Source organism: Geospiza fortis, unplaced genomic scaffold, assembly GCF_000277835.1.
Source record: "Geospiza fortis unplaced genomic scaffold, GeoFor_1.0 scaffold569, whole genome shotgun sequence".
In the NCBI taxonomy this organism is placed as follows: Eukaryota; Metazoa; Chordata; class Aves; order Passeriformes; family Thraupidae; genus Geospiza; species Geospiza fortis.
The window spans coordinates 267,316-280,171 of record NW_005054621.1 but is presented as its reverse complement, the minus strand read 5'-3'; the positions used below and the strand labels follow the sequence as shown (position 1 = coordinate 280,171).

Sequence of the window (12,856 nt, the reverse complement as noted above, 5' to 3'; positions counted from 1 at the left end):
TCGGAAGAGGAAGACCCTGGTCGCACCTGAAATCAACATTTCCCTGGACCAGAGCGAGGGCTCCATCCTCTCCGACGACTTCCTGGACACCCCGGATGACCTGGACATCAACGTGGATGACATTGAAACTCCTGATGAGACAGATTCCCTCGAGTTCCTGGGCAATGGGAACGAGCTGGAATGGGAAGGTAAAAGGCTGAGCATTTCCAGGGGTTGGGGTGGGTTTTAGCCTCATTTTAAAGATTTTTTTGACACAATTCACCACCAGCAGCTGAGGATTGATAAGCAGAGGGAGATTTTAAAGTTATTTCTGTAATATTTGGGCGGCAGAGCAAGATTAAAACCTGGAGGATTGCACCCTTTTCTGAATGGTTAGGCAAATTCATGCAACATCGTTTTTCAAAGTTATTACAGCTATGTGTTTGTAAAATAAAATTATGAATATATTCCTAATAAAAATTATTGATAAATTGGCCCAAAAATAAAAATTATTAATAAACTGGCCCAGATCAAGGCTGGAGGTGAAACCCCATCAGAGCATCATCCCTGAGTGTCCCGGGTTGATAAGGAAGAGAATTTTTTGGGAACCCCGTTGGGAACCGGCGTTCCCAAAGCTGTTCCCAACTTCTCCTCAAGGCAAGACCTCTTTGTGCCTTCCCCAGATGACACCCCCGTGGCCACGGCCAAGAACATGCCTGGGGACAGTGCAGACCTGTTTGGGGACGGGGGCACGGAGGATGGCAGTGCCGCCAACGGGCGCCTCTGGAGAACCGTCATCATCGGCGAGCAGGAGCACAGGATCGACCTCCAGATGATCAAACCCTACATGAGGGTGGTGACACACGGAGGTGAGCCCAAACCCCGGCGGCTCTGTCCCTCTGAGGGGACACCAAGGCTGGCTGGAGCATGTTTGGGGGGAAAATCTTTGGGGTTTTTGGCAGAGAAGCACGGAAGTGCTGAGATGGTGCTAAAAATGTTTAGTGATTGTGGAATTATCATCTGGAGGGACTGTGCCAGCCCCTGGGATGCTCCAGGGTCCACACAGGTGCAGTCAGGTTTGTTTCCAAAATCCTAGCAAAGCCAAGGAACAGCCCAGCTTTAAAACCCCCAAATCCCTTCTCTGAACCCCAAACCCACATTATAACCAAAGCCAGGAGGAAATCTCACCGTGGAAGAGAGAAACGCTCACCTGGAACTGAGCAGAGACACAGAAACCACCCCAGGGCCAAATTTCAGTGCTGTTTTTTCCCTCAGCTGTCCCATTTTTGCCTGGAAAATGTCACTTTTGTGTTTTTTTGGGCAGGGTACTACGGAGAAGGTCTCAACGCCATCATCGTCTTTGCCGCCTGCTACCTCCCTGACAGCAACCTGGCAGATTATCACTACATCATGGAAAACCTCTTCCTGTGAGTGCTCTGGGAGGGACAGCAGGCTGGGGAAGCTCTGGTTGTGGGTTTTTCTGGGTCTGGATTGAGGGAACCTGAGCCAGTAGTTCATGTTTGGGCTCAGGTGTTTATTGTTTCTTATCAGTACAGCAGTCTCGCTGCTGTGAGTTGGGCAGCTTTTCACCAGAAGGCACAAAATGGCCAACAATCCCTTGTTACCAGGTCTTTTAAGACTAAACTGTCCAATTAAGAGCTGACACCTGGATTATTTTCCCTTTTAACCCAACAACTGATCCCAAAGAGTTCACAATGCAGATTTTTCCACCCAATTGCAAAATGCCACCCAAACCCATGGAGAAGCAGCATGAAGAAGAAGCCCAGGACGACACCCTGTGCCCTCCATCTCCCTTCCATCCACAACACACCAAAAATCCCAAAACCTCAATTTCTCACCCAGTGACACACCTGTACTACTCTCTATAATCCATTTCACACTTTTGTGGATTCTATCTTGAAGTCTGGGAAACTGTCTCCATGGATGAGGGTCAGAGTCAGTGCTGCCCCGGGGGTCAGGGCCCCCCAGAGCAGACAGAGGAATATTCCCGGTGCCCTGGGTTTGCACAGGAAAGCACCGAACAGCTTCCCTGGAACCTCAGCGGGGAGCAGGCTGGGGCTGCTGGGACATTGGTGGGACACTGGGGGGACACTGGGGGGACATTAGTGGGACATTGGTGGGACATTGGTGGGACACTGGGGGGACACTGGGGGGACACTGGGGGGACATTGGTGGGACATTGGTGGGACATTGGTTGGACACTGGGGGGACACTGGGAGGACACTGGGGGGACATTGGTGGGCCACTGGGGGGACACTGGGGGAACATTGGTGGGACACTGGTGGGACACTGGGGGGACATTGGTGGGACATTGGTGGGACATTGGTGGGACATTGGTGGGACACTGGGGGGACATTGGTGGGACACTGGGAGGACACTGGGGGGACATTAGTGGGACATTGGTGGGACATTGGTGGGACATTGGTGGGACATTGGTGGGACACTGGGGGGACATTGGTGGGACATTGGTGGGACACTGCTGGGACACTGGGGGGACACTGGGCCCAGTTCCGAGTCCAACAAGGCCAAGCATCCAAGTATTGCAGTGGATTATGGCCAGGATGGACTCACTGTACCCAGCCTGGAGTGTGGCTGGGACTCTCCCTGCTGGGCAGGGCACAGAGTGCTGACCCCTGAGGGATCCCCCCGGAGACCAAAGCTCTTCCCAGCCCTGCAGAGGGAGGCTCTGCAGCTGTTTCAGGGTGGCACAGGGGCACTTGAAGAAATCTAGAGGATGTTTTTGGGGTCTCACTTGGGTTCCCTTCGGTGCCCCCTGGCAGGTATGTGATCAGCAGCCTGGAGCTGCTGGTGGCCGAGGATTACATGATCGTGTACCTGAACGGGGCCACGCCGCGCAGGAGGATGCCCGGCCTGGGCTGGCTCAAGAAGTGCTACCAGATGATCGACAGAAGGTGAGAACCCTGCTGCTGGGGCCTCTCCAAAGGAAAACCAGAGGCTGCTCTCCAACGGGAATGAGTCTGAGCCAGTCCCACATCCCCTACACCGGCCAGGTGCTGGAATGGACCTCAAAAATCACCTCATTGTACTCCCCCTGGGCAGGGACACCTCCCACCTGCTCCAAGCCCTGTCCAGGAATATTTTGATTGATAATGATATTTCCAGAGAGCAGAGCGGAGCAGTGCTCCACATCCTGCTGAGCTGGGATGAGCTTCCCGAGGGGTTTTACCTGGACAGAGCCAGCTGAGGCTGGGCAGCCCCTGGGGGAGCCCAGCACAGCACAGGGAGGTTCAGGAAATGTCCCTGGAATGTGACTCTGTCCCCTGACTCATCCCCAGGCTGAGGAAGAACCTCAAGGCCCTGATCATTGTGCACCCCTCGTGGTTCATCAGGACTGTCCTGGCCATCTCCAGACCCTTCATCAGGTGAGCACAGGCTCAGCAGGGTTGGGGTGGAGGTTTGGAATCACAGAGTGATGGAGCATCCTCATTTGGAGGGGTCCACAGGGACCATCCAGCCCAGCCCCTGGCCCTGCACAGGCACCCCACAACCCCAGCCTGGCCCAGAGTGGTGCCCAAAGGCTCCTGGAGCTCTGGGAGGGCTGGGATGGGACCATTCCCTGGGGAATTCAGTGCCCAACATCCTCTGGGGGAAGAACCTTTCTCTGATCTCCATCCCAAACCCCCTGAACCTTTCCCTGATCTCCATCCCAAACCCCTGAACCTTTCCCTGATCTCCCTCCCAAACCCCAGAACCTTTCCCTGATCTCCACCCCAAACCCCTGAACCTTTCCCTGATCTCCATCCCAAATCTCAGAACCTCTCCCTGATCTCCATCCCAAATCTCAGAACCTTTCCCTGATCTCCATCCCAAATCTCAGAACCTTTCCCTGATCTCCATCCCACCCCCCGGGCACAGCCCCAGCCCTTCCCTGGGTTCTAATCCCACACATCAGATTTTAAGCTCCCCCTTAGCCAGGGGTGACCAGGGTGAAGCTGTCCCTTGTCCTGCACCCCTCAGTGCCACCTCCAGAGGTGTTTTTGGAGCCCCTGGGGTGGCACGGCCTCTCTCTCTGTCTCTCCCCCTGCCAGTGTGAAGTTCATCAATAAGATCCAGTACGTGCACAGCCTGGAGGAGCTGGAGCAGCTCATCCCCATGGAGCACGTGCAGATCCCAGAGTGTGTCCTGCAGTGAGTGCCAGAGGGACCCTGGGGCTCTGGGGAGGGTCCCGAGCCCAAATCCATGGATTGGGAAGGCAGAGCCTGGGCAAGCCTGGTCCCAGCCGAGGGAGAGCCCCAGGCTGGGGCAGCTCAGAGCTTCTGCCACCCTCAGCAAACACCAAAAAATGGGACTAAAAGGGAGCAGCAGCAGCTAAAGGAGGTTTTGTTTTTGTTGCAGATATGAAGAAGAGAGGATCAAGGCCAGAAAAGAAAGGTAAGATGACTTTGGGGAGGGATGGAGAGTGGCTCCTCTCCAAGGCCCACCCATCACCCCAGAAAGGCACTGGGGTCTCCTCCTTCCCACTGGGGGATGGATTCCCAATGGGATTTGTGTTTACAGGGCAGAGGAGAAACAAGACATGGCTGAGAGGGAAAGGTAAGGACTCTGATTTACCTTTTCCTCTGATTTTCCTTCCCTCTGATTTACCTTTTCATCTGATTTTCCTTCCCTCTGATTTACCCTTCCCTTTGGTTTATCCTTTCCTCTCATTTACCCTTCTCTCTGATTTAGCCACCCCTCTGATTTACCTTCCCTCTGATTTACCTCCCCTCTGATTTACCCTTTTCTCTGATTTACCCTTTTCTCTGATTTACCTTTCCCTTGAAGACTCTTTGGGCATGAGAGCAGCCCCACAGCCTGGGAGCCCCCCTGGGATCCACCAGGACATTCCCAGGGTGTTCAGGATCTGATAAAGGCTGGAACTGTAGGGAAGGGAAATTCTGGAGGAGTTTGGCAGATGAAACCCTTCACCAGGATAACATGGCCTGGCTCTGGCCCTGAGCAGATACAGCCTCTCTTCTTATCCTAATTCCTGAGGGGGAGCAGGGAAAGATCCCCTGGATGAGGCTGAAATATTCCTGCGGCTCAGGGCAGAGCGGGGGGATTGGTTTGTGCTGGAGATTCATTATTTATCATGCGCTGGAGATTTATTTATTTTTATTATCTCTTCGCAGCATGCCCGTGCCCCCAGCAGAGGATCAGGAGACCAGGTTTGAGCTCTTGGTGTGGCTGGGTCCCATCCCGTGCCATTTGTGATCCGTGACCAGGACCCCCCCATCCTGGTGTCACTTTGTCCCCTCTGCCCATGAAAGCCATGGCTGGCACCATCAGTGTCCCCAACACACTTCTGTGAACCGTTTCACTCAAATTCACTCTTTTTTGTTGTTGATGTGGTGGCAATAATCACATTTTTTACCTCAGTTTGCTGCCTGAAAATGCCTCCTGTCTCTTTTTTTCTGCCCAGCATGTCCTGAGTGGGAGCAGCACGGAGGAATGGAGCAGAAGGAGCAGCCTGGAGTCACCCACCTCAACGACCTCTGGGGACAAGAGCTTGCCACCACCTTCTTCCAAGCCCTGTAAATCCTGGAGCCTGCCTCCTCTGCCTCCAAGATGCAAAGTCCTTTGACCTCTTGGGAATCACTTTCCATTTTTTTTTTTTTTTTTTTAAAGAAGAACAAAAACCAAACAAACCCCCCCCACCAGAAAACGAAGCAAGAGCAGCACTTTACAGATTCTGGTGTGTTTAGGGAATGGTCTGTGGAGAGCATTGCACAGTGCAGATACTCACTGTGTATCCTTGGAGTAAGTCAGGAGTAGCCTCCAGCCCATGAATCTCCAGCCCAGAGAGAGAATTTATTTTGGTTTCAATCGTGAACCTCCCCTTCACTCGCTGCTGGCCAGCATGGAGCACCCCCAGGCTCCTCCAGGACACCCCAAAAGCTGAGAATAACCACCACAGGCAACGGGAAGAGCTTTTCCCTCCTTTTCCCAGCCACTGTGAGTTTCTTCCAGAAGATTCCAAGCGCCCACGGCCTGGGCAGCACTGCCAGCTTCCACCGTTCCTCTGGAACTCATGCCCAGCAGGAAACCCCGCGGTTCTTCCATGGGTTTTCCTGGTTTTTTCCCGATTTATCCCACCCAGGTGCATGAGGCACTCCGGAGGGATCCCACAGAACCTTCTCCTGAGGGCACACACCCCAAAGGGTCGGGGTTTGGAAGGAGCTTTCCAGCACAGGGAAGTTCTCCAGGTCTTGGTCTCCACTGGACAATCACTCGCTGCTGACACCTCCCAGGAGCTGCTGAAGGGTTGGGAGGCTCCCTGAGGAGGGAAACGCTCATCCAGCACGTTGAATTCTGCCCATAAAATCCCGCATCCCGGCCTGGAACGGCCCCATGGAGGGTGCAGAACGCGGGGCTGGCTGCTGGAGCCCAGAGGCGCAGGTGGGACTTGGACTCCTGGGATTCGGGATTTGGACCCGTGAGGGTTCTGTGAGCAAAGGAAGGGGGGGGAAGAAATGAAGGAACAACTGTCTGGCCAAAATTCTTTGGAAATGACTGATTTCAGAGGCAGAGCCAGCTTGCATGGCCTCAGGCTGGGTCCCTGGAGTGTCCAAGGCCAGGCTGGGGCAGTGGGAGGCGTCCCTGCCATGGCAGGGGTGGCACTGATGGGATTTCAGGTGCCTCCAAACCATTCCAGGATCCCCTGATGCCATGATCAGGTAAAACCGCTCTCAAAGACCTGCAGATGAAGAATTCCCTGCCCGTTTCTCCACTTCATCACCCCTTGCATTCTCCAGATGAAGAATTCCCTGCCCCTCTCATCGTTTCACAGAGAATTCTGGCAGAGTGGGGATGGCTCCTCTGCACACACAAAGCTGCTTTTCTCCTCCTTTCAGTGAACAAACCCGCTCTGGGTGAGCCCCTTCTTCCCCTGGGTGCTCCAAGGAAGCACCAAAAGCACTTTTGAACCTTGATTCTCGTTTGAGACGTTCTCCTCACACGCCCCAGCCATGGGTGGAAAGCAGAGCACTGCACCCACAGCACCAGCCCGGAGGCTGAAGATGGAAAAAAAAAAAAATAAAATTCCACATTCCATCTAAACAAGCTCATTAATAAACCAAATTCCAAGTTGGAAGGGGATGGGATCGTGGCAGGATGGGATTTAAGGTCCTTTCCAACCCAAACCAATGGGATTTTACAAGGAATTCTGTAAAATTGGAGGCAAGAGGAGCCCTGCAGGTGTTGGTGGAGCTCAGGTTTATTCCAGGTGACTCCTGCCTGCTGTGCTGAGCTCCCAGCTCTGTCTGGAGGCAGAAGGAGCAGCCAGGAATTCCCAAATCCCCTCGGGTGGAGGAAGGACTTTGCTGATTAAACCAATTTCAGTTCCCGCCATGAACAATCACAAAGCTCCTCGTGGGCCCAGAGGCTGGGACTTCACTGGAAACACTTCAAGTTGATTTTCCTTTTCTTTTTTTTCTTTTTTTTTAATGGATTTAGAGGGAAATTCGTCAGCTTTCCACCCAGAGTGTGACCCACGCTGGCACCGCAAGGGAAGTTTGCAATTATTCAACAATTAAGTGGATAAAATGTTGAATGGTCGAAATCCAGCTCTAGAAAGAGTTTGTGCATCAAAAACCGTCCAAAAATACTGCTGGGATGGGGAAGATGGATGTGGGAGAGAAGGAATGCCAATCTCCTTTCACGAGGGATCCGCACCAGGATGGAATTTGCTTTTTGGTTCTTTCATTCCTCCCCAAACCCACTCTGTCTGTGTTGTCAGGAAAAAACAAATACAGAATGAGCAGATCCGACAATGAAACTTCACCTTTTTCCAAGTAATTCCTTCAGAGCAAGGGAATTTCAGCTGGGAAAAGGACAGATCCCAAATTTCCCTTCATGAGATGGAGGTGGGCAGTTGTTTCCATACAAAAAAAAAAAATCAATTTTTAACTTCTTGGAAGAGATTTTTGGTTTTGTTTTGTTTCAAAAAGTGCACTTTGTGACGGAGCACTCCAGGTGGTGTGCAGTAGATTTTAATTTTTCACAGTTTTATAAGCATGTAAAGTTTATGTTCATGGATGGATGGATGGATGGATGGACACACGGATAAAGTTTTTATGTCTTTTAACACAGAGAAGAACCTGCAGCCCCATCAAGGAGAAATCAGAAATGTCAAAAGTGCATTTTGTAGCAGAAAAAAAAAAAATTATTATTATTAACTTATTTCAACCAGTTGATTGCAAAGCAAAAAGCTACAAATTCTTGGACAAAAACACCAAAAAAAAGAAAATGTCCCCGTCCCAAAGGTGGAGTGACAAATCTCAGCTGGATGGGGAGAAATCTGCGCTGCTGCTGCTGGTGGAAGTGCATTTCCAGCAGAACTTTGACCAGTATATAAATATATAAATATGTTTAAAGGAGAAAATGAAATAAACTCATCCCTTTAGCAATACTGCTGGACTGCTCAGTGCCCCCAGCGTGCACCAGGCCCCGTTCCTGCCTCAGAAAATCATCCCTGGAGGACCAAGATCATCATTTCTCAATTCCCTGGATTACATTGAGCACTTTCTGGCCTGATTTGACTTTTCCTGAGATTTTTCTCCCATGGGAAGTCGCATTTTAGCTGCAGAAAAAGTTCTTTTATGCCCACATTCACCAAATCCTGGTGTTTTCACTCGCTGTGTGTTTAATGGCAGGACCTCAATTCGCTCCACATCAGCCTGAAAAATCCAATTTCTTCCTGTGCAGAGCAGGAATTCCCTTCCCCTCTCCTGGAGGATTTATCCTCAGCTCCAGAAACTCCAATTTTCCGCTTTTTTTCCACCCATTTTTGGGGCTGACCATGAGTTTTTGTTGTGGTTCACAAGGAAGGCACAGGAACCAAGGCTGGATTCCAGGGCAGGAATTCATCCCAATCCTTTTATCCAGTGCTGTGCAAATGTCAGTGGATATTTAGAGATTCCCTCATGGTTATTTTTCCATCTTTATTCCCCACAGAGGTGCAGAAAAAAGGTTTTAAAGGAGACAAATCCTCTTTTTTTAGATGATTTCAAAAAGCCAGGAGTCAAGGAAGGGCTGGGATGGGCCTGGAGCAGGAGAAAGGGACAAAAAACCCGCAAAAAGCACATTTTTCTCTTTTCTATTTCCTTCTTTCCTTCCTCCCTGGCAGCCAGAAACTCAGCAGATTTTGGTAAAGCGGAGTTGAGAACTCCCCATGACAATAAACCACAATCCCAGGGTTTTATATTTTTTTTTTCCTTTTTTTTTTTGTTCCTTTCCAGCCCAACCCCACCTGTACAAACGTGTGAAATGTCATTTTCTGCAGTGGTTGTAATTAGGTGGTTTGTGCTAGCAGACTCTTCATCTGTACCCCGAGTTTTGCTTTGTATTATTCCATAAATTCTGTGGATATTCTATTAAAATGAGACTAATCCTTCAGCCAACCCTTCCTTCTGTCAAGTAGATTTTATTTAGGATTTGGCTTCATGTGGAAAATATGAGGGAAATTCGTCGCTTGGATGTTGTTCCCTTGAAGAAAGGCATTCAAAGGAAATTCTGACGCTGCAAAATTCCAAGTGTTTTTGCTAAAATCGCTCCTGTGGAATTAAAAAAAAAAAAACAAAAACAAAAACAAAAACTCGGAATTTAAAAAAAAAACCAAACCAAACTTGGAATTTAAATTTGTCCCTGTGTAGAATTAAAAAAAAACAAACTAAACAACATGGAATTTACATTTGGCCTTGTGTAGAATTTTTAAAAAACAATACAGAACTTTGGAATTTATATTTGTACCTGTGTAGAATTTAAAAAATAAACCCTAGAAACTTGGAATTTTCACTTGGCCCTGTGTAGAATTAAAAACAAAAACCAAAAACCACTTGGAATTTAAATTCGGCCCTATGTGGAATTAAAAAAAAACAACAAACCACACACCAAAAAAACTTGGAATTTACATTTGGCCCTGTGTGGAATTAAAACAAAACAAAACAAAAACTTAGAATTTAAATTTGACCCTGTGTGGCATTTAAAAAAAAAAAAAACACCTTGGAATTTACATTTGGCCCTGTGTGGAATTTAATAAAAAAAATCTTTTTCAACTTCAACCTGACTTTTTCAGCTGAGTGAAAATCCCATTTTGCCACCTCCTCAGCGCTGGAATCTCCTGTCTCTGAGGGGGAATCTCTCCTCCCACGGGCTCCTGACACTGCCTGGGGCTCATTGCACACGGAATATCACAGAATATTCCCTGGGCTCCCATCCTGGCTGCTCTCCAGACACAAATCCAAACCCCCAGCTGCAGATAATGAGGATTTCTCCCAAAAGGAAGGGGCGAGGCTCATCCTGGCTCGTTCCATCCATCCAAAGAGGAGCTGTGGTTTGTGTCAGCTCCGTTTGACCCCTCGGGATCATTTCTGGGGTGATTGCACCTGCCTGGGGCTGAGTCACTGTGGGGAAGGCTCCTGTCTGCACTGACACAGAATCAAATAAATCAGTGAATATTCACTTTTACACTGCTCCATCTCCCAGGATTCAGTGAATCACAGCCAAGGGGAGGAAAACAAAGCGATGATGCGAGAGGAGAAAGGGCTGGAACATTCCCTCCCTTTCCAGCACACGCTTGGATCTCTCACTTGGCGCCTTGGGTGAACTTCTGGGCATGTTTGTGGCTTTCTGCGGACTCCGCCTTTTGTTCAGCAATCCCAGAGGGTTTTCCAAAGGCTCCTGGAGCTCTGGCAGGGCTGGAGTTGTGCCCATTCCCTGGGGAGCCTGGCAGTGCCCACCACCCCTGGGGGAAGAGCCTTTCCTTGATCTCCATCCCAAATCCCAGAACCTTTCCTGGGATCCATCCCAAACCCCTGAACCTTTCCCTGATCTCCATCCCAAATCCCAGAACCTTTCCTGGGATCCATCCCAAACCCCTGAACCTTTCCCTGATCTCCATCCCAAACCCCTGAACCTTTCCCTGCTGTCCATCCCAAACCCCTGAACCTTTCCTGATCTCCATCCCAAATCCCAGAACCTTTCCTGATCTCCATCCCAAATCCCAGAACCTTTCCTGATTCCATCCCAAACCCCCTGAACCTTTCCTGGGATCCATCCCAAACCCCTGAACCTTTCCCTGCTGTCCATCCCAAACCCCTGAACCTTTCCTGATCTCCATCCCAAATCCCAGAACCTTTCCCTGATCTCCAACCCAAATCCCTGAACCTCTCCTCGCATCCATCCCAAATCCCTGGCACAGCCCCAGCCCTTCCTGGGCTCTGTCCCTGCCCAGTGAGGTCCCTCCTCCCCTCCAGGACCCTTTTCCAGGCTGATCCCCCTTCCCAAAGCAGCGACGCCCCGGTTATTTCCTCCTCCCCAGCCCTGCCTTGCGCAGACTCCCCATGTGACATCTCCCACAGGACCTGCTGGCCCCGGGAATGTCACCCTGCTGCTGGCAGCTCCTGGCTGGCAGCCACCAGGAGGAGATGCCAGCACTTAAACCTCACTCTAATTAACTCTGCTATTCCACTTCCCTCGTTTTCCGCCTCCTGAGCTGCTGCAGTCCCTGGTTCAGGGTGAATTCTCCTCTCTTGCTGGTTCTGCTTCCCTTCGGGGAGCTCCCCAGCCCTGAGCCACCCAACTCCCCCAGAGTTCTGGGAGGAACAAACAACGCCAAATTTCACCAATCCCAAGTGAAAATAATTCCCATTTCTCGCCTCTGACGTCCCCTCCAGGCAGGAGGAACCTTGGTGTAACCTTGCTCATCCCATAAACAATGTCTCATGATTAGTGGAGGATTAAAATCGCGAATTAAAGCTGCAGAAGAAATGAGTCACATTCTGCAGCAGAAAGGGCGCCCAGGAACTCAACAATCCAGGGGAATCATTCCCCCCATGGCTCCAGGATTATTAAACTGCCTGCTGCTAAATTTAGCCAAGTTTGAACAAAGAATATTAACGTGAGCTTTCAGTAAACATTAGTATTCTAAAAATAACGCTGGGAGAGGGAACATTGCCTGTCTTTGATTCAGACTCCCTGGTGAATGGCATTTGTATGAGTAAAGTGTCAGGCAGATAACGTATCTCTGCCACAAACAAACCCCAAAAAAAGGAACTTTCAGATGACCCACGAGCAGCTCGCCAGAAATGGGGGCTAAAAAAAGCCTTTCCGAGCGTTGCCGTTTGCATAACTCTCCTTTTTCTTTTAGATTTTTTATGGTTTGGGTGAAGTTTGCTGCAGCTGGGCAGCGTTGAGGTGGGTTTTGCTGGGAAGGAAGGAAGGAAGGAAGGAAGGAAGGAGACAGCTGGAATGGGATCTCCAAATACAGGCAGGCACATCCCTCCCGGGCCAGGCAGGAATTTGGGAATTCGAGCTATGAGGGTGAATTCCAGCTCCCAGCGTAGCTGGGGTGTGAGCAGGAATAGGGGAGAGAGAAAAATCACCCCTAAAAACAAACTGGGGAAAGGGGAGCACTGAGGGGCTGGGGAAAAAAAAGTTTAAAAATGAGATTTTATACTGAGGAGAAGGAGCTTTTACACTGAGAAGTGAGTTTTTTCAGAGAGGAGAAATGAGCTTTTAAATGAGGAGAAATGGGCCTTACACTGAGAAGAAGGGAGCTTTTAAATGAGGAGAAATGAGCCTTTACACTGAGGAAAAATGAGCTTTTACAGTGAGGAAAAGGAGCTTTTAAATGAGCTTTTACACTGAGGAAAAGGAGCTTTTACAGTGAGGAGAAAAGAGCTTTTACACCAAGGAGAAAAGAGCTTTTACAGTGAGGAAAAGGAGCTTTTAAATGAGAAGAAATGAGTTTTACACCGACAGAAATGGGGTTTGAGCTTCAAAAACCCCCAAGAGCAGCCACAGCCGTGTCCTTCGATCCTCCCGTTCCCAGGAGAAACAGAAATGTTGAAATTCC

At 49.9% G+C, this 12,856-nt stretch overlaps 1 protein-coding gene across 1 annotated transcript in view; it reads left to right on the top strand.

Moving 5' to 3' along the window:
- Positions 1-9,825, top strand: part of ATCAY (ATCAY kinesin light chain interacting caytaxin) — a 15,335-nt gene extending 5,510 nt beyond the window's left edge. The window contains exons 3-12 of the mRNA XM_005430358.3: positions 1-188; positions 663-848; positions 1,304-1,406; positions 2,781-2,912; positions 3,297-3,383; positions 4,050-4,148; positions 4,357-4,392; positions 4,519-4,554; positions 5,133-5,168; positions 5,423-9,825. The exon at positions 1-188 is cut by the window's left edge and continues 40 nt beyond it. Coding sequence (XP_005430415.1) covers positions 1-188; positions 663-848; positions 1,304-1,406; positions 2,781-2,912; positions 3,297-3,383; positions 4,050-4,148; positions 4,357-4,392; positions 4,519-4,554; positions 5,133-5,168; positions 5,423-5,432 — 913 coding nt within the window. The 3' untranslated portion in view covers positions 5,433-9,825. The remainder of the gene's footprint in view (positions 189-662; positions 849-1,303; positions 1,407-2,780; positions 2,913-3,296; positions 3,384-4,049; positions 4,149-4,356; positions 4,393-4,518; positions 4,555-5,132; positions 5,169-5,422) is intronic.
- The last annotated feature ends 3,031 nt before the right edge of the window (positions 9,826-12,856 follow it).